The sequence below is a fragment of the Armigeres subalbatus genome, chromosome 3 (genome assembly GCF_024139115.2).
Source record: "Armigeres subalbatus isolate Guangzhou_Male chromosome 3, GZ_Asu_2, whole genome shotgun sequence".
In the NCBI taxonomy this organism is placed as follows: domain Eukaryota; kingdom Metazoa; phylum Arthropoda; class Insecta; order Diptera; family Culicidae; genus Armigeres; species Armigeres subalbatus.
Window position 1 is genome coordinate 306,872,933 of NC_085141.1, and position 19,173 is coordinate 306,892,105.

At 43.3% G+C, this 19,173-nt stretch overlaps 3 protein-coding genes across 3 annotated transcripts; all 3 read left to right on the forward strand.

The window, feature by feature from the left end:
- The first annotated feature begins 6,850 nt into the window (after window positions 1-6,850).
- On the forward strand, window positions 6,851-8,923 carry LOC134222630 (bromodomain-containing protein DDB_G0280777-like). The gene is made up of 3 exons (XM_062701790.1): window positions 6,851-7,085; window positions 7,145-7,214; window positions 7,277-8,923. Exon 3 carries the CDS (start codon window positions 7,631-7,633, stop codon window positions 8,921-8,923), a length of 1,293 nt encoding a protein of 430 aa, XP_062557774.1. The 5' UTR covers window positions 6,851-7,085; window positions 7,145-7,214; window positions 7,277-7,630.
- Window positions 8,924-8,961: 38 nt separating this feature from the next.
- LOC134222631 (uncharacterized) lies at window positions 8,962-12,709 on the forward strand. Its single transcript, XM_062701791.1, has 3 exons — window positions 8,962-9,247; window positions 9,352-12,541; window positions 12,655-12,709. Exons 1-3 carry the CDS (start codon window positions 8,962-8,964, stop codon window positions 12,707-12,709), a joined length of 3,531 nt encoding a protein of 1,176 aa, XP_062557775.1.
- LOC134220664 (uncharacterized) lies at window positions 12,524-14,145 on the forward strand. The gene is made up of 2 exons (XM_062699766.1): window positions 12,524-14,015; window positions 14,075-14,145. The coding sequence occupies exon 1, from the start codon at window positions 12,768-12,770 to the stop codon at window positions 13,716-13,718; it is 951 nt and encodes a 316-aa protein (XP_062555750.1). The 5' UTR covers window positions 12,524-12,767; the 3' UTR covers window positions 13,719-14,015; window positions 14,075-14,145.
- Window positions 14,146-19,173: the final 5,028 nt, after the last annotated feature.

The following is a 19,173-nucleotide window of genomic DNA, read 5'->3' on the forward strand; positions in this document are numbered from 1 at the left end:
TCGAGAGAAGAAAAATGGAACATCGTGAAATGGAACGCAGAATCAAAACAAACCAGCAAAGAGAGTAGCCAGAAACTAACGAGCCTTTAACAACCTTGTGCTCGATTGGAACAACTGATTTGACAGCAAATGCGCTGTTCCAATTTTGACACTTCGTCTCTTTGTTATGAGTGCAGCCTCCAGATTTTCTGGATATGATACACTGCGCGGCGTTTGTAATGTTCCCAAATGGGTACTGCACTCATCTCTATTGACGATAAAATCAGCTGTTTTTAAACGTCTCGTGAAAAGGCCTATTCGGGTGCCGGCAGGCGGGTGCTAAGCTGTCAAATATTCTCTATCCAGTTACCCGAATAGAAAATACAATAGAATTACATTAAAATATCATAAAATTACAATACATTTCTCGCTTAACTTTTCAAAAGGACCTAAGTAACATTTTTTTCATGAATTAATTTGAATACTGCAATCAATAGCTTTCGTGTTGTTTTGTTGATTGCGCTATTAAAATTCATTCATGAAAAAAATGTTACTTAGGACCTTTTGAAAAGTTAAGCGAGATTTTATTTATGAACAATCAATTCTATTGTTCTTTTATTGTACCAATTAATTTTCCTTATTGTTGTTCCAATAAACGTACAATAAAATCTATTGACAGAAAAATGTTGACAATAGAATTACTATAAATTCTATTGTAATTGCAAAAATTTGTTCGAGAAATAAACGATTTTTTTATTGTTACGGTAACTAACAACCCCTATTTTCTATTGTAAAACTTCCATTTACAATAGGATTTATGGTGGAAAACAATATTCTTAATTGTTATTCTATTGTGAGTAACAATAGAGTTAATTGTAATTACAATTAAATTTGTCGTATTGTTACAACAATTTCTATTGTAATTCTATTGGACTTTTTTAGGCCCGATGCCCACGTAGCGTCTTTTCAACGCTGCGTGCACACGGCATTAAAAGAACGCATGTGTGCATCGGTAAAAAGCGGTAACGCAGCGTCGCCGCACCGATGCACACCTGCGTTTTTTCAACGCCATGTGCACGCAGCGTTGAAAAAACGCTACGTGGGCATCGGCCCTTATTCGGGTAGAAACCGGAATTGGGGGATAGCGAAGTTGTATTTTTCTCACTATTCGTACGTTAAACCTAACATCGGAAGTGGTGCGCTGTTTTTCATATCGCGAAGCGCTATTCAGCGCACCACTTCCGAAGTTAGGTGTAACGTACGGATTGTGAGAAAAATCCAACTTCGCTAGCACCCAATTTTGGGTTTCAACTGGATTGAGTGCCACCAAACGAGCGAATGCCGACAGCACTAACACTACGCCGTAGTCTATGAAAAATAAACACTGCAGTGAGTGAGTGGCACGGCAAATGCGGGGTAAAGCGTACCATTGGTACTTCGCGTACCTGAATGAATAAAATAGACCCCATCTCGCGGTCCTTAGCCTCTTACCCAGCAACTCCTATCCCTACCTCCCCGCGGTGCTGGCCGGGATACGAGCAACCTTAGGGAAGATCGGGTAACCAACCCCGATGAGAACTATGGTCGTATGCTGACAGGGAAGGGGGGGTTTGCTCCTCTCCGGAGGTGCAAATCTTATTGAGCGTCTGTTCTCCATGTCAGGATCGGCTCACAACAGCGTCTGTTCTCCATGTTAGGGGCGGCTGATCATCGTCCGAGTGCCAGCGAGGGACTCTAAGTGAAACTGTGCACCATGGTCCACCGGAAATAAGGAGGAATGGTCCTCCGGAAATTTAGGGGGTTTGGTGTCAGGCCCTGCAAGACAGCCTTTAAAAAATCATAAGCAACGAACAATCAACAAGAGAGTACGGACCGGAACCATCGGCGAAGACCACTGCGACGAAAAGGGACTAGCAATTGGAGACTCGGTTCGTGGAACTGCAAATCTCTCAACTTCATCGGGAGCACACGCATACTCGCCGATGTGCTCAAGGACCGTGAATTCGGCATCGTAGCGCTGCAGGAGGTTTGTTGGAAGGGATCAATGGTGCGAACGTTTAGAGGTAATCATACCATCTACCAGAGCTGCGGCAGCACACACGAGCTGGGAACAGCTTTCATATTGATGGGCGATATGCAAAGGCGCGTAATCGGATGGTGGCCGATCAATGAAAGAATGTGCAGGTTGAGGATCAAAGGCCGGTTCTTCAACTTCAGCATAATCAACGTCCATAGCCCACACTCCGGCAGCACTGATGATGATAAGGACGCATTCTACACGCAGCTGGAACGTGAGTACGACAACTGCCCAAGCCATGACGTCAAAATCATCATAGGAGATTTGAACGCTCAGGTTGGCCAAGAGGAGGAGTTTAGACCGACTATTGGAAAGTTCAGCGCTTTCGGCGGTCGCGCTGCAGCAAGGTACCCGGCAGAACGTGGAACGTTATAAACGGAAGCGGAGACAGCAGACCCGCCTTTTTCAGGAGAAGAAACGCCGCCTGGAAGAAGCGGAGTGCGAGGAGATAGAACAGCTGTGCCGTTCTCAAGATACACGCAAGTTCTATCAGAAGCTCAACGCATCCCGCAAAGGCTTCGTGCCGCGAACCGAAATGTGCCGGGATAAGGATGGGAGCATCTTGACGGACGAACGTGTGGTGATCGAAAGGTGGAAGCAGCACTACGAGGAACATCTGAATGGCGCGGAGAGTACAGGCAGTGAAAGTCAAGGCAGCGGAGGAGATGACTACGTCAGTTCAGCGGACGATGGAAGCCAACCAGCCCCCACCTTGAGGGAAGTTATGGATGCTATTCAACAGCTAAAGACCAATAAAGCAGCTGGTAAGGATGGTATCGGAGCTGAGCTCATCAAGATGGGCCCGGAAAAGCTGGCCACTTGCCTGCACAAACTGATAGTCAGAATCTGGGAAACCGAACAGCTACCGGAGGAGTGGAAGGAAGGGGTTATATGCCCCATCTACAAGAAAGGCGACAAACTGGAGTGTGAGAACTTTCGAGCGATCACCATCCTTAATGCCGCCTACAAAGTGATATCCCAGATCATCTTCCGTCGTCTGTCACCATTAGTGAACGAGTTCGTGGGAAGTTATCAAGCCGGCTTCGTTGACGACCGCTCGACAACGGACCAGATCTTTACTGTACGGCAAATCCTTCAAAAATGCCGTGAATACCAGGTCCCAACGCACCATCTGTTCGTTGGTTTCAAGGCGGCATACGACAGTATAGACCGCGTAGAGCTATGGAAAATTATGGACGAGAACAGCTTCCCTGGGAAGCTTACCAGACTAATCAAAGCAACGGTCGATGGTGTGCAAAACTGTGTGAAGATTTCGGGCGAACACTCCAGTTCGTTCGAATCGCGCCGGGGACTAAGACAAGGTGATGAACTTTTGTGCCTGTTGTTCAACATTGCGCTAGAAGGTGTCATGCGGAGAGCCGGGTGTAACAGCCGGGGTACGATTTTCAACAGATCCAGTCAATTTATTTGCTTCGCGGATGACATGGACATTGTCGGCCGAACATTTGCAAAGGTGGCATAACTGTACACCCGCCTGAAACGTGAAGCAACAAAAGTTGGACTGGTGGTGAATGCGTCAAAGACAAAGTACATGCTTGTGGGCGGAACCGAGCGCGACAGGGCCCGCCTGGGAAGCAGTGTTACTATAGACGGGGATACCTTCGAGGTGGTCGAGGAATTCGTCTACCTCGGATCCTTGCTAACGGCTGACAACAACGTTAGTCGTGAAATACGAAGGCGCATAATCTGTGGAAGTCGGACATACTACGGGCTCCAGAAGAAACTGCGGTCGAAACAGATTCGCCATCGCACCAAATGTGTCATGTACAAGACGCTTATAAGACCGGTAGTCCTCTACGGACATGAAACATGGACAATGCTCGAGGAGGACTTGCAAGTACTCGGAGTATTCGAGAGAAGGGTGCTTAGGACCATCTTTGGCGGTGTGCAAGAAGACGGTGTGTGGCGGCGAAGAATGAACCATGAGCTCGCCCAACTCTACGGCGAACCCAGTATCCAGAAGGTACCTAAAGCCGGAAGGGTACGATGGGCAGGACATGTTGCAAGAATGCCGGACAGCAACCCTGCAAAGATGATGTTCGCTTCCGATCCGGCAGGTACGAGACGGCGTGGAGCGCAGCGAGCGAGATGGGCAGACCAGGTGCAAAACGACTTGGCGAGCGTGGGGCGTATCCGAGGATGGAGAAATGCGGCCTCGAACCGTGCATTGTGGCGTCAAATTGTTGATTCAGTGTTATCTGTTTAGATGTTAACTAAATAAATGAATGAAATTGCATGGAATTTATAAGAAAAGCATCGAAATTTTCACGGAAAGTTCTTTGGAGTATTGTCGGGAAACTTTAAAGGTTTTTAATCAGGAAATTCTTCGATATTTCCACGAAAAATTTATTGGAATATGGACTTGGCATTCTCGCAATTTCAACTTGAAATTTTTCGAAATTCTGAAAATTGTTCGGTTTTCTAAAAATTTGAACCGGCCTGTAGAAGATAATTCAGATGCGTTACATATTTGAGGAAAAAAAATTTTGTCTTTATTTGAGAGGTTATGCAAAAGTGTCGGCGGCGGTGGCGCATACCTCTATGAGGAATCGAGTTCAACAGAAATTAAATTGGCTTTGAGATTTGGTTTCGGGAGCTATGGACAAAGGATTAAATTTGATTACGTTTAAAATTGATTTTTGTTTTGTTGAATTTTGTTATACATATTTGAAATTCGAATTTTATTATAATAATTACATATGGAAATTGATTTCAATAGCTGAATTGCTTGAAACGTGGTTGATCTCCATATTTTTGCCTTTCTCGTACAACAAAGTTGTACCGAAAAGGCTATCATTTCACTCCGAAAACGAACTTTTTATAGAGGACTCGTAGACCCATAGTATTATATACCATTCGATTCAGCTCGACAAACTGAGCGAATGTCTGTCTGTCCGTGTGTGTGTGTGCGTATGTGTGTGCACACTAAAACATTAGCCAACTTTTCTAGTACTAAACCTTAATCGATTATACCGCAGCAAGTTGCATTCGATGGAGAATGTTTTCTTTTTGTTCACTATTGAATTTCAAAACGGTTGAACTTCGCAAAAAATAGTAAATATTCAAATAGTTATCACATATGATTATTTCGGTATGAAATGCACAATTCGAAACTGACAGCATTCAGTTTTATAACACGAGCGCTCTATAAATCAGGCGCAGCAAGTTAGCCCTTCTCCGAAAACTTCTTGTTTGTGTTCATGGTGTGCAATTTTTACTAACACCAACAAAACTATTCATGTCGGAACCATTTGACGTTTATTATCTACGCCGTGAGGGCGAAAAGAACAAAACAATATTTTATTTCGATCAATTTCGAATCACTTTTCTTTCTCGCTCTGACTCTCAGAAAATAACAGTTTGACATTTGCTCCGTCGCGAATACCACACAGCAACAACTTGTTTGTCCTGTTGATTTTTTTTAAAAAGAAAAACGGATTGTTCGGTTGATTCGGAGAAAAATGGCCCTCAAGGACCAGGATGCGCTGCACAACATCAAGACGCTTGCGGGGATACATCATCCGATCCAGATGAAGCCTGCCGATAGTGAAAACAAGCGAATGAAAACTGTGTGAGAATGCTTATTGTCAGATTTTTTGGATATGATACACTGCGCGGCGTTTGTAATGTTCCCAAATGGGTACTTGCACAAAACTTCACGCGGCGAATGACTGTCGAAAGGTACGGCCGCGCCAAACGATACACCGCAATGCTATTCACCCATAAGAATCAAGTAAACGGGGTGCAGAAAGCGCGGCGGTACCTTTCATGAAGGGTTCGCCGCGTGCAATTTTGAGAAAATCAGGCAATAGTAAAAAGTACGAGAATAATGTGAGGCATCCGTTTTCCGGCCATTATTCGATTGAGGAGTGTATGGTGCTGCGGGATTCATCCGAATAGAGCAAAGACTGTGATTTCGTTACAAAACCAAACACCAAACAGGCGGCGATCGACCCATACATGCGTTGCACCAAATCAGAGCCATGGATGGTTGCTCGGCCCCGCTGGTAGTAAGTTTGCCGATACGCAAAAGGACAAGGATGCCAAACGGATGCAGCAGATGCAGACGAACCTGTAGAACATAGCCGACATCAACCAGCCAATCACGCAATCGGTGACGCCTCTGGCCGGGCCGGCCTTCGGTCCCCATCCAAACTCTGCGCAGCAGCAGATGCCGTTCCTGATGGCGGGAGCTATCTCGCCGTCGTCACTGACGTGGCTGCAGCAACTACAAGCGGTGGCCCTGCAGCAGCAGAATTCACCACAACGCGTTATCTAATCCTAATCCTACGATGGCACAGGCAGTGACCGCGGCCGCTGAGAAGCAGATCGAAGGTCTCGTTCGGCAACGTGGTGTCCGCCAAGGTGTTCATCGACAAGCAAACCAACCTGTTCAAGTGCTTCGGCTTCGTGTCGTTCGACAATGTGGCCTCGGCGCAGGCCGCCATCCAGGCAATGCACGGTTTCCAGATCGGCACCAAGCAGCTGAAACGATCGAAGGACGCATTGAAGCCATACTAGAGCCGGGAGTTAAAAGAAATTGTGTGTGGTGGTATGAAACGCGAATTGTGCCAAAGGGAAGCAGCTTCTACGTTCGTTCGTTGTTCTGTTCGTAACTTCTCAGGCTGCTTCGCGCTCGATGAATCTGGTTGATGGCGGTGAAAAAGGAGTGTACGAAGGAAATGTCGATGTAATGGCACACTGGGTTGCCTCGATCAAAGGTAATCCTGTAGGACAAGTGGTGTTGGCCTACCCCATTAGGCCAGCGCGCGCATCTATCGCCGTAGATCAACATTGCTCGCAACCCTGCGAGAAAATTGCTATGACATTGAAGTGACAGGTATTCCACCTGTCACCGGGTGAGTGGTCAAACGTGGATTAATAGAAAACGTACCTAGTTATGCTTATGTCTGCGAATCTTAAATTGAATAATCATATACTAAATGCTCTACTATTAATATTGGTGAATATTCTGTGCAAACCAGTAATTTATATTGAATTCCTACCGGTAAGACTAATAACATGCAAATAATTAAAATAGATCCTAAAACATGCGTGTTTATATAGGAGGCACCTGAACTGTACCGCGACTCCTTTGTTTCAAGCTCTTCCAAGAGCCTATTGTTCATCAAAACCGGTAAGGAATAAGCTTTGCGAATATCTTCGAATGGCATAATTATTTCCATAATTTATTATTAGGACTATCCCTAGAATTGCTATAGCTCACCACGAAATTATAAGAGGGAACTAAACGTGAGTAAATCTCTGTCTTATATTGTTAAATTTCACTACCTCTAATAGTAAAGCAGAGGTTCATAAAAGCATGATCGCGGAGCATTCGATCAAATATTATATAAAAATATATTACATTATTGAGCCACTAATTTATACAAAAATGAAAATTTTCTCCGTAGGAATATTATATTCTACCTATAAAAACGGATAATCTGTGTTCATCATTTCCGTCTCGGAGAATAATAATATCGGAAAATTCCCGTTGGAGTTAATCCAACAAAATATAATATTCGTTTAAACGAAATATCTGTCACGAGCATGTCAAGTCGGGGTGCGAAATCCGGAGATAAAGGTGGGAAAGGAAGTGGTAAAGGAGATAAACAGGAAGCCAAGGATAGTGAAGTGGTTAGTGGTAAAGTGGCCGGTGCTAATGAAAGTGATGATGTTGTGGTGGTGGATGAACCGGAGAAGACCGTCGAGGGATACACCTGCAAGTGCTGTAGAGAACTAGATACGGACGACATGGTGCAATGTGATAGGTGCGACGGATGGTATCACTACGAGTGTGTTGGAGTTACGGATGAGGTTGTCGACCAAAGCTGGAGCTGTGCCAACTGCAAGACTGCAACCTGGAACCAGCGATCGAAATCAATGTCAGATAGGGAACCAGCACCTGAAAGTACCAGCAAAGAGCGCCGATCAAAACGTGATGTACCCAAGAAGGACGTTTCTACCAATATGCCAGTTAATCAATTGAACGAAAAGCTGGATCTACCGAAAACATCAGGATCATCTTCAAGGACACAAAGACCTACAAAGAAACTTTTCGTTCCATCGGTGGACGGATTACCTATTATTGAGTTAGAGGAAGCACGGTCTGAAGTTTCTTGTTCGTCATCACAGCGGTCCGCTCGTAATCGTGCTAAGTTACAGCTACAGCGACTAGAAGAAGAACGAGTTTTTGAACAACAGCAAGCAGATCAACAGCGGTTGAGGGAACAGCAAGAAGCGGAGAAGCATAAATCCTTCATGGACAGGAAGTATAAACTATTAGAAGAACTTGCAAGCGAAAGAGGATCAAGTCAGGGCTCCAACAGTGTATACTCTCAGAGACGCTTGCAGAATTGGGTAGAAGAAGCAGACCTTTCGGAGGCAATACAGCAACCTCGTCAACTTCCAGCACAGCGGGAGCAGGGTCAAGAAGATCAGCTAATAGCATCGCAGGAATTACGACAGCGTCAGCAGCCAGCCGTTAGAATGTCTACGTACTTCAATCCGAATATTCAACCACAGTCAACACAAATGCAGCCATCATTGAGCCGAGCTCCAAGGAGGCTGGCAAACTCAACAATTTTGGAAAACCCGGATGGATCGTTAGGTCAACTTCATCTCAACAGTATGCATCCAGATGATCCATTCCAGCTCTCACGCTCTCAAATTGCAGCTCGACAAGCCGTTTCCAAAGACTTACCACCATTTTCCGGAAACCCTGAGGATTGGCCGATCTTCTTATCCATGTTTAATAGTACTACCGCTATGTGTGGATTCACGGAAGAGGAAAACATTGTGCGACTGCAGAAGAGTCTGAAGGAAAGGCCTATGAAGCTGTGAAGTGCAGGTTAATGCATCCGGGAAATGTTCAAGGAATAATGAACACATTGAAGATGCTCTATGGCCAACCGGAGGTCATCGTACATACACTGATTGAGAACATCAGCGCTCTACCGTCCATTCGTGAAGATCGCTTCGAGACGATGGTTGATTTCGCCGTCAACGTGCAGAATTTCTGCTTCACAGTTGATTCATGCGGTCTAGAGGAGTACATGTATAACGTGACTCTTCTACACCAGCTCGTTGCAAAACTACCGCCATCAATCAAGCTGAATTGGGCCCAGCATCGGAAGCCGCAGTTTACGGTCAACTTGGCGACCTTCAGTGAGTGGATTTATTCACTGGCGGAAGCAGCAAGCGCGGTAACGCTTCCGACAGAACCGATGCATCCCAAACCAATACAAAGCCATGTTCGTTGGCATTAAAAGGCATAAAAAGGGCATTTCTCAACGCCCACAGTGAAGGTGCAGCAAGGTACGAAACGTACAATAAGTCGCATCAGCACTTGTTGGAGAAATCGATAGCAAAGGCGAAAGATTCCTGTCCGGCGTGCAAAGGGAGCTGTAAGTCTTTAGAAAAATGCAAGAGGTTTCTTGAGCTCTCGAGAGATTCTAAATGGGCGGTCATCCGCGAGTTCGGACTTTGTCGAACATGCCTCCGCCAACATAAAGGACCCTGCAAAGCGAAACCTTGTGGCAAAGATGGATGCTCCTTCAGACACCATGAGCTTCTTCATAATGAGCAGAAGGTGAAACGTCAAACGACTAATCCATTGGGACATGATGGCAACCGACAATCTTCGGAACATCCACCATCACCGAGCGGTGCCGAGCGTGGGTGCAACACGCATCAAGCAGCATCGAGTCCGGTGCTATTTCGCTACCTTCCAGTGATTGTATCCGGACCGGGAAAGTCAATTCGCACCTACGCCTTTCTGGATGAAGGATCAGGAACTACGCTGCTGGATCAAGATCTAGCCGACGAGCTACAGCTGGTTGGTACACCGAGTCCAATATGCCTTCGTTGGACGGGTGGCACTGAGCGGTGTGAGAAGAACTCACGCATGGTTCGACTACAAGTTGCTGGACAATTCGAGAGCGCAAAGAAATTTAGTCTAGATGACGTACAAACGGTCGACGAGCTGCTACTACCTCAACAGACATTGGATTTCAATGATCTGAAGAAATCGTATCCGCATCTCGCTGGACTACCAATCAAATCGTACAACGACGCTCGTCCTCGTATCCTTATCGGTACAAAACATGCGCAGCTGGGGTTGACTTTGAAGAGTCGTGAAGGAGAATTTGGTGAGCCGATTGCAACCAAGACACGATTAGGTTGGACAGTTTGTGGGAACCTAGGGTCTGGCAACACACTGAGTCACTACAGCTTCCACGTGTGCTCATCGAACGAACGATCTGATGATGATTTACATCAGGCAATGAAGGAGTATTTTCGCATAGATAGTTTGGGAGCGACTAGCCCAGGCAAGCTACTTTTATCCGTCGAAGATGAGCGAGCGGAAGCACTTCTCAAGTCACTCACGCGCTTCTCGGGAGGCCGTTACGAGACCGGATTGCTATGGAGATACGCAAATGTCCGTCTGCCTGACAGCCGATCAATGGCGTTACGCCGTCACAGATGTTTAGAGAAACGTATGGCGAATGATCCTCAACTCGCAGAAGTGCTACAGCAGAAGATAGACGAATACGTGACAAAGGGATACATTCGTAGGCTCTCCAGCAATGAGGTCCATCAACAATCGAACGACGTTTGGTTTTTGCCAATCTTCCCTGTGGTCAACGCTAACAAACCCGGGAAGATCCGAATTGTGTGGGACGCTGCGGCAAAGGTGCATGGAACATCTCTCAACTCTGCTCTTTTAAAAGGCCCTGATCTACTGTGCTCTCTTCTTGAGATTCTACTACGATTTCGATTGTATTCTGTAGCGGTAACGGGGGACATACGCGAGATGTTCCACCAAGTGAAGATTCGCCGTGAAGACCAAGAGTATCAATGCTTCTATTGGACGGATCGGGACGGAAAAACTGTAATTTATGTCATGACAGTAATGACTTTCGGAGCATGTTGTTCACCGAGCAGTGCCCAATACGTCAAGAACATTAATGCGGAACGATACAGAGAGGAGTTTCCATCGGCGTGTGACGCAATCGTCAAGTCGCACTACGTCGACGATATGCTGATCAGTGTCGACACAGAGGAAGAAGCGATCCAGCTAGCAGAAGACGTCCGGCATGTGCACGCACAAGGCGGTTTCGAAATCCGGAACTGGACCAGTAATTCCAAGAAGGTTGTAGCTACACTGCAAGACCAGAACGCGGAAGAAGAGAAAAGTCTAAACCTGTCAGCAGAATTAGCTACCGAGAAGGTTCTTGGCATGTGGTGGAATACGACAACTGACGCCTTTACTTTTAGGATCGGTTGGGACCGCTATGACAGCGCTCTACTTGAAGGTAGCCGTCGTCCTACAAAGCGAGAAGTGCTACGCGTGCTGATGACTATATTCGATCCGCTTGGACTCATTGCCCACTTTCTTTCCTTTCTGAAAGCATTGCTTCAACAAGTCTGGCGATCCGGCATCTCTTGGGACGACGAAGTCGATAATGATGTGTTCGAGAAATGGCAAAAATGGCTGAGCTTCCTGCCTTTGGTGGAACAACTCCAAATACCAAGATGCTTCTGGCCTAAAAACTCAATAAAAGAAGCCGACGGTATTCAACTCCACACCTTTGTAGATGCTGGAAAAAGCGGAATGGCGGCTGTTTGTTACTTAAGAATACAGAAGAACGAGAAAATCTACTGTTCACTTATTTCCGGCAAAGCTAGGGTAGCTCCTCTGAAGCTGACGTCTATTCCAAGACTTGAATTACAGGCAGCAGTCATAGGAACACGATTATCCAAAACAGTATTCGATTCCCTATCCGTACGGAAAATAAAAAGGTTCTACTGGTCCGACTCAAGAGATGTTTTATGCTGGATTAACTCGGACCATCGACGCTACAGTCAGTTTGTAGGTTTTCGCGTGACAGAAATCTTGGAATCTACAGAACCTTGTGATTGGCGCTACGTACCAAGCAAGATGAACGTAGCAGATGATGCTACCAAATGGCACGGGCTGCCCGATCTATCCAATGAAAGCAGATGGTTTCGAGGTCCCAGATTTTTATATGAAGACGTGGATAAATGGCCGGTTTTTTGTAAGCGTATCGATTCAACGAATACTGAACTGCTGACAAGTTTGCTAGTCCACCACACCTCTCCGGCTCCGGTAATTTGGGTCCAAAATTTCTCTAACTGGAAGAGGCTTCAACGAGTTACGGCCCTAGTGCACCGTTTCATCAAGAATTGTCGTCATCAGTCGAAGAAGAAAGAGTTTAAACGTGGAATACTAACCAGTCAAGAGCTTAGCGCAGCGGAAGCGCTTCTGTTACGCATCGCCCAACAGGAAGGATATCCGGAAGAGCACCGCATACTCCAAGTTCACCAGGCTGAAACTCCTACAAAAGCTGTTTCAAAATCCAGTACGCTCTACACACTATCTCCGTGGATAGACGAGCGGGGAATTATGCGAATGAAAACGCGAATCGCTGCGTGCCAGTATGCCTCCGAAGATGCAAAGAATCCCATCATCCTTCCAAGAAGGCACCATATAACCACCTTAATAATACACCACTACCACGATAACTATCACCACCAAAACCATGAAACAGTCATAAACGAGCTCCGCCAAAAATACCAAATACCACGTTTGCGCACCTGTTATAATCAAGTCCGCCGAAATTGCCAGAAATGCAAAAACGACCAGTCTACACCGAAGGTGCCGATGATGGCCGATCTTCCGCCAGGACGTTTGGCTGCCTTTTCTCGACCATTCACACACGCTGGAGTAGATTATTTCGGTCCAATCGAAGTAGTTGTTGGCAGGAGAACTGAAAAACGTTGGGGAATGTTGGTGACATGCTTGACCATCCGTGCAATCCATATCGAAGTTGTTAATTCGCTCAGCACCGATTCCTGTGTTATGGCCCTTCGAAACTTTGCCGCTCGTCGCGGTCAACCTCGCAAGATTTACAGCGACCGAGGTACAAACTTTGTTGGCGCTAACAAAGAGCTGCAGAAACTAGATGCGATCGTCAACCAAAGTGAAATTATGAGGGAGTTTACGACCACCGAGACCGAATGGGTCTTTAACCCTCCCATGGCTCCACACATGGGTGGCAGTTGGGAGCGGTTGATACGAACCGTCAAGAAGAACATGCTGAGTGTCTGCACCACCAAGAATCTGTCCGATGAAGTATTGCGGAATCTACTGACGGAGATCGAAAATGTAGTGAATTCCCGACCACTCACACACGTTCCAGTAGATGATGATTCAGGCCCAGCACTCACTCCGAACCATTTTTTGGTCGGTTCATCGAACGGGTCTAAACCGCTCACAGACATAGATAACACCGGTCATGCCTTGAAGCAGAATTTATGTACATCTCAGATCCTGGCAAATCTGTACTGGAAACGTTGGGTTTCTGATTACCTTCCGGAGATTACCCGTCGATCTAAGTGGTTTCAACCAACCAAACCCATCGTTGTCGGGGACATTGTGGTAATCGCAGGCCCTAGATCTCCTCGGAACTGCTGGCCGAAAGGAAGGGTTATATCTACGACTCCCAGCCGGGATGGCCAAACTAGATCAGCGACCGTTAAAACTATTTCCGGAGTCTACGAGCGCCCAGTGGCGAAGTTGGCGATTCTGGACGTTCAGCGCGTGGAGCAGTAAGCCAACTGAGAGTTGGCGTACCCCGGAGGACTGTTGGCCTACCCCATTAGGCCAGCGCGCGCATCTATCGCCGTAGATCAACATTGCTCGCAACCCTGCGAGAAAATTGCTATGACATTGAAGTGACAGGTATTCCACCTGTCACCGGGTGAGTGGTCAAACGTGGATTAATAGAAAACGTACCTAGTTATGCTTATGTCTGCGAATCTTAAATTGAATAATCATATACTAAATGCTCTACTATTAATATTGGTGAATATTCTGTGCAAACCAGTAATTTATATTGAATTCCTACCGGTAAGACTAATAACATGCAAATAATTAAAATAGATCCTAAAACATGCGTGTTTATATAGGAGGCACCTGAACTGTACCGCGACTCCTTTGTTTCAAGCTCTTCCAAGAGCCTATTGTTCATCAAAACCGGTAAGGAATAAGCTTTGCGAATATCTTCGAATGGCATAATTATTTCCATAATTTATTATTAGGACTATCCTAGAATTGCTATAGCTCACCACGAAATTATAAGAGGGAACTAAACGTGAGTAAATCTCTGTCTTATATTGTTAAATTTCACTACCTCTAATAGTAAAGCAGAGGTTCATAAAAGCATGATCGCGGAGCATTCGATCAAATATTATATAAAAATATATTACATTATTGAGCCACTAATTTATACAAAAATGAAAATTTTCTCCGTAGGAATATTATATTCTACCTATAAAAACGGATAATCTGTGTTCATCATTTCCGTCTCGGAGAATAATAATATCGGAAAATTCCCGTTGGAGTTAATCCAACAAGTGGCCACTGCATAACTGCTGAAATTCAAGACATCAACTGCTTCAGCTGGACCGGGCAAGGTAATTTTTATTATTTTACCGTAAATTACCCTAATTTCGCAAACTTAAGATCTGACAAAGTTAAAAGGTTTATTGAAAAACATGTAGTGGCCATTTGGGAACATTTGCTACTGCATCACGTAGTAGAAGGATTCTAAGTTCTCAAAAAAGTGTTACTTGCAAACTTTGATGCTATTAAAAAAATGCGGTATGAATCTGAAACCGTTGTATGCTCCTTATTTCGCGCATGAAAATAGGATAGTTACTAATTTCGCGCAAAAATGTTCTTAACTTCGCTCATGATTGGAATTGAATATCGTTATTGGTTTGATGAAATATAATCAGTTGACCAATAGAAGCATGCATCCATTGTACAAAATATGCAGATTACGGTATCTGTCAGCCGTCAGTGACCCATTCTTTAGTCGAAATGGTATGCCCCTATATTTCGATCCACTGGAGCTTTGCTTAGATTTTACTTCATGAATTTTAGTTGATACAAGTCATAATTCCTAATATAGAGTAGAGTGGGGCAAGAGTACGCACTTAGTTTTCAATCGATCATGTGGCCCTTATAAAGCAAGCTTCTGCATATCAAATCAGTGGCGATGATTCATATACTCTTCCTTTATGTTGCCCAGTGGAAAAAATATTGAAATTATTGAGATTCGTTTTAGTAGAACCCTTATTGCAAGACAAGTGAAAAACGCACTCTTACCCCACCGGTGGGGTAAAAGTGCGCATCGGGTGGGGTAAGAGTACGCATTTATCCAATCATGTGCTTCAAGTATATATTAACACAAATAAGAGTTAATAACATTTAATTGATGTTTAATGAGCATATATTAGGGAATATTTAAAGATTACGTAACTCTTGAATGGGAGGGGGTCCTAAAAATGTGCACTTTCATACGAAAAACCATTGTTTTTTATATATACAAAAAACTACAGAGGTAAAAATATATATCAGGTTTCGCGTGGCGTATACAAAGGCATTTTCCTTAAAGAAAGTCCACCAATCACGTAACGTAAAATTTGGCTATTTCATCACCCCTCCCCCCCTATCTTACACTATTTGTATGAATCCTCTAAAAATTATATGGATCGTCACACATCTCACGACCCCTCCCAGTTAAACGTTGCGTAATTTATGAATGTTTCTTTTGATTAAATGAAATTATCATTTAGATGAAATTGTGTTTTCGTACTATGTTTAGGTGTACCACAAGTCCTAATACATTTTCATTATTTCGCTTCAGTGCTTTGTTCGCTAAGTCCTTTCTAACACCGAATTACTTCAACTTATCCTAAAAACATGTGATAATTTCAAATTCTGCCCTTTTTTTCTTAGTTGTGGATCTTTACACTTTGAAAGAAGTCTTATTTCGGCCGGAGATACGGGTTTGACATCATAACTTGAAGATTCATATGCGTACTCTTGCCCCACCGGTTCCTGCGTACTTTTACCCCACAGTCCCAAAAATTATTCAAGTAATGGTTTTGACTTCATGGAAAACCAACCGGATTGGTGTTCTGTACCATAAAGTACTCTATACAATAGGTTATCGAAATGGTATAATGTTCACCTGATTGAACGTATATATGGTAAGACGATCCCCACCGATGTGTATCCAAATGAGTGTCTAGTATAGGAACGAAATGCGTTCATATTTTATTTATGCACTTGTTCTCGCACCGGTTGTTTCTATCAAGGTTGTTGAAGTGCAATCATGCTTCGCACCGGTGGTGAATATCCGGTTGCTATTGAGGCAAACACGGAAATAAATAAAATCAGGAAAAAATATTATTTATTTTCAAATCTTTCAGAACGCGCTCCAACTTTTGTAATATAAATATGTGCGTAATGCATTTTGTGATTATCAGATTAGCTAGACACACATCTGCTAGGTGGCGCTAGCTTATATGCAATAATTTAGTGAGCTGGATATCTCGAGATCTATAAGACTTAGAAAGATTTTGTCTTCTACAAAGTAGCCATAACATTTATGATGAAGACTAGTTTAGTTTGGAATTCATACGCATAGCGGCGCTAGTGTATAAGAAATAACCTGTTAGGTTAAATATTTCTAAATCCGTTAGAGTTAGAAAGTGGCCATCTTCTACAAAGTTATCCGAATTATCTGTTAGGTTGGTTATTATGTAAGATTTAAAAGGGTAGTCAAAACCAGAAGTTTAGTTTGAAACCGCAATACTCGTTGACGCTCGAGTTGAGTCGAATCGAGTCAAGTACGAGACACTGTAGATGGTCTTACTGTAGTATCTGTCATAGGTACAACCAAGTGGTGGAATTAAATGGAATTGTACGAACTCGTCTTATGGCAAGTTACTTTGTAGAATACGGCAATATTCTGAAAATTCTAGTTCAGACAAACAGACGTAACACTTCTCATTTCAACATCGTTCACGTGTTCAACGGTTGGTTTGAAATACATCAGTGCTACGCGATTGTGCCAAGAGAGGCGCTAGTGTTCAATCGCTTTGACATTTGATTAGTGTATATGCTGCTGAATGTTTTCTGTGATGATGACGATGATGATGATGATTGATATAGATGTATGCGTTAGGAGCAAACGTCAAATGGGAAATAATAATGGCCGACTGTGTTTCTCGCGATTCTGATAACAGATGACAGTAGTGTTTTCTGAAAAGCGAAGGACGATATTTTTCCGAACAGTTTGTATGAAGAGTTACGTCTGTTTGTCTGTGATTCTAGATTTTGAGATATTTAACCTATCAGTTTATTTCTTATACACTAGCGCCGCTAAGCGATTGTGTTTAAAACTAAACTTGCTTGCTTCATGACGGTTTTCACCACCCGAACAACTTTGTGGAATACGGCAATATTCTAAAAATTTCAGTTTTCGAAATATCTAACCTAGCAGGTTATTTCTTATACACTAGCGCCACCAAGCGGTTATATCTTAATCTAAACCTGCGTTGGTCATAATGGTTTTGACCACCCGAACAACTTCGTAGAAGGCGGCAATATTCTAAAAATTACATATTTTGAGATACCTGACCTATCAGTTTATTTCCAATACACTAGCGCCGCCAAGCGGTTGTATTATTAACTAAACATGCTTTTGTCATGATGGTTTTAATCATCCGAACAATTTTGTAGAAGACGGCAATATTCTTAAGATTTCAACTATCGAAATATCTGACCTTTTAGGTTATTTTCAATTCATTAGCGCCGCCAAGCGGTTGTATTTCAAATTAAACTTGTTTTCGTCATGGTGGTAGAAGACGCCAATATTCTAAAAATTCCAGAATTCGATATTCTAACCTATCAGGTTATTTCATATGCACTAGCGCCGCCAATCAGTTGAAATCCAAACTAAACTGACCTCCATCACAATGGTTTTGATGATGAGTACCCGAACAATTTTTCAGCAGACGGCAGATTTTTTATTTATGGGTTACTTTATATTTCCGTGTGATGGTTTGGCAACGGTTGGAGCGGGTCGCCAAATTTGCCAACTCGCTATTCACCGAAGGTTGCGTTTACATTTCCCACACCCGTTTACCAACGACCGGTGCGAGTTCGCGTCATGATAGAGGTTGCTATTTTGGCTTTATTTACGCACTGGTGGGGATCGTCTAATGAAATACTAGTTCCGGAAATCCAATTATTTTTAGCAAAATGACCAAAAAGTTATCTAACTCCATATCTCCCTTGTTGTTTATTCAAATCGTTTACAATTACACATTATAATAGTTGGCCAGAATACCTGTCAAACTGATGCAGTGCTGCTAGTTTATCTTTTTTTATTACCTCAAAAAATCGAAAACGTACTCTTACCCCACGCGCACTCTTGCCCCACTCTACTCTATCGTTTTCTTCTGAAATATAAACCGTATTTTAGGAATAAAAGTAATTCTTTAGCTGGTGTATAAAAAAGTTTTAATTTTAGAGACATCATGTATGAAAGTCTTAAATTCCGCTATCTCTTACATAGGACATCTTCAAATATGTGTTTCATATAAGACATCTTCAATATTATATACATTATCGAAAAAGCTGCTGTAGTTTTATCCTCGACTTAAGTTTAGCATCTTTTTAGATTTTAGACATTAGTTTAGCATCTTAAGTTAGCATCTTATTCGATAGCTATTGCAGGCACTTATCTATAAGATTTTTCAAGTCAACATTAGTTGATGTCGGTGGTTATTCGCCTGAAAATTAGATAAAAAGCGTATGGGATAGAACTCATCGAGCTCTGTTCAGTGTAAAACTGTCCTTTGCATTATATTGCTTTTGTTTCATAAGAATGTTGCAAATGAAACTACGCAACAACAATAAACGAAATTAGGCACCCTAATTACTTTATATGCCTAATTTCGCGCACAAAGTGAAAGTCTAAATGAACACAAAATACATAAAATTTCACACTTTTCAATAGTAATGACGTATAAACATATCCAACAGAGCATAATGGATACAAATATTTCCAAAAAGTAGCCACTTTTGTACAGTAAAATCTTTTTTTATGCAAATATGGCGGTCGATAGGAGGATCAAACTGAAATAATTTTATTTAGTGTACTAAACCAAGTTTGTTTTTCAAATTCTTTCGTGAAAAACATTTAACA

Bases quoted from the DNA above. Each gene is read 5' to 3' on its own strand.
- LOC134222630 (XM_062701790.1), top strand. From the start codon at position 7,631: ATGTCAAGTCGGGGTGCGAAATCCGGAGATAAAGGTGGGAAAGGAAGT.
- LOC134222631 (XM_062701791.1), top strand. From the start codon at position 8,962: ATGAACACATTGAAGATGCTCTATGGCCAACCGGAGGTCATCGTACAT. The intron at 9,248-9,351 runs GTGAGTGGATTT...TGGCATTAAAAG, and splicing joins GGTCAACTTGGCGACCTTCA to GCATAAAAAGGGCATTTCTC. The intron at 12,542-12,654 runs GTATGCCTCCGA...ACCATGAAACAG, and splicing joins ACGCGAATCGCTGCGTGCCA to TCATAAACGAGCTCCGCCAA.
- LOC134220664 (XM_062699766.1), top strand. From the start codon at position 12,768: ATGATGGCCGATCTTCCGCCAGGACGTTTGGCTGCCTTTTCTCGACCA.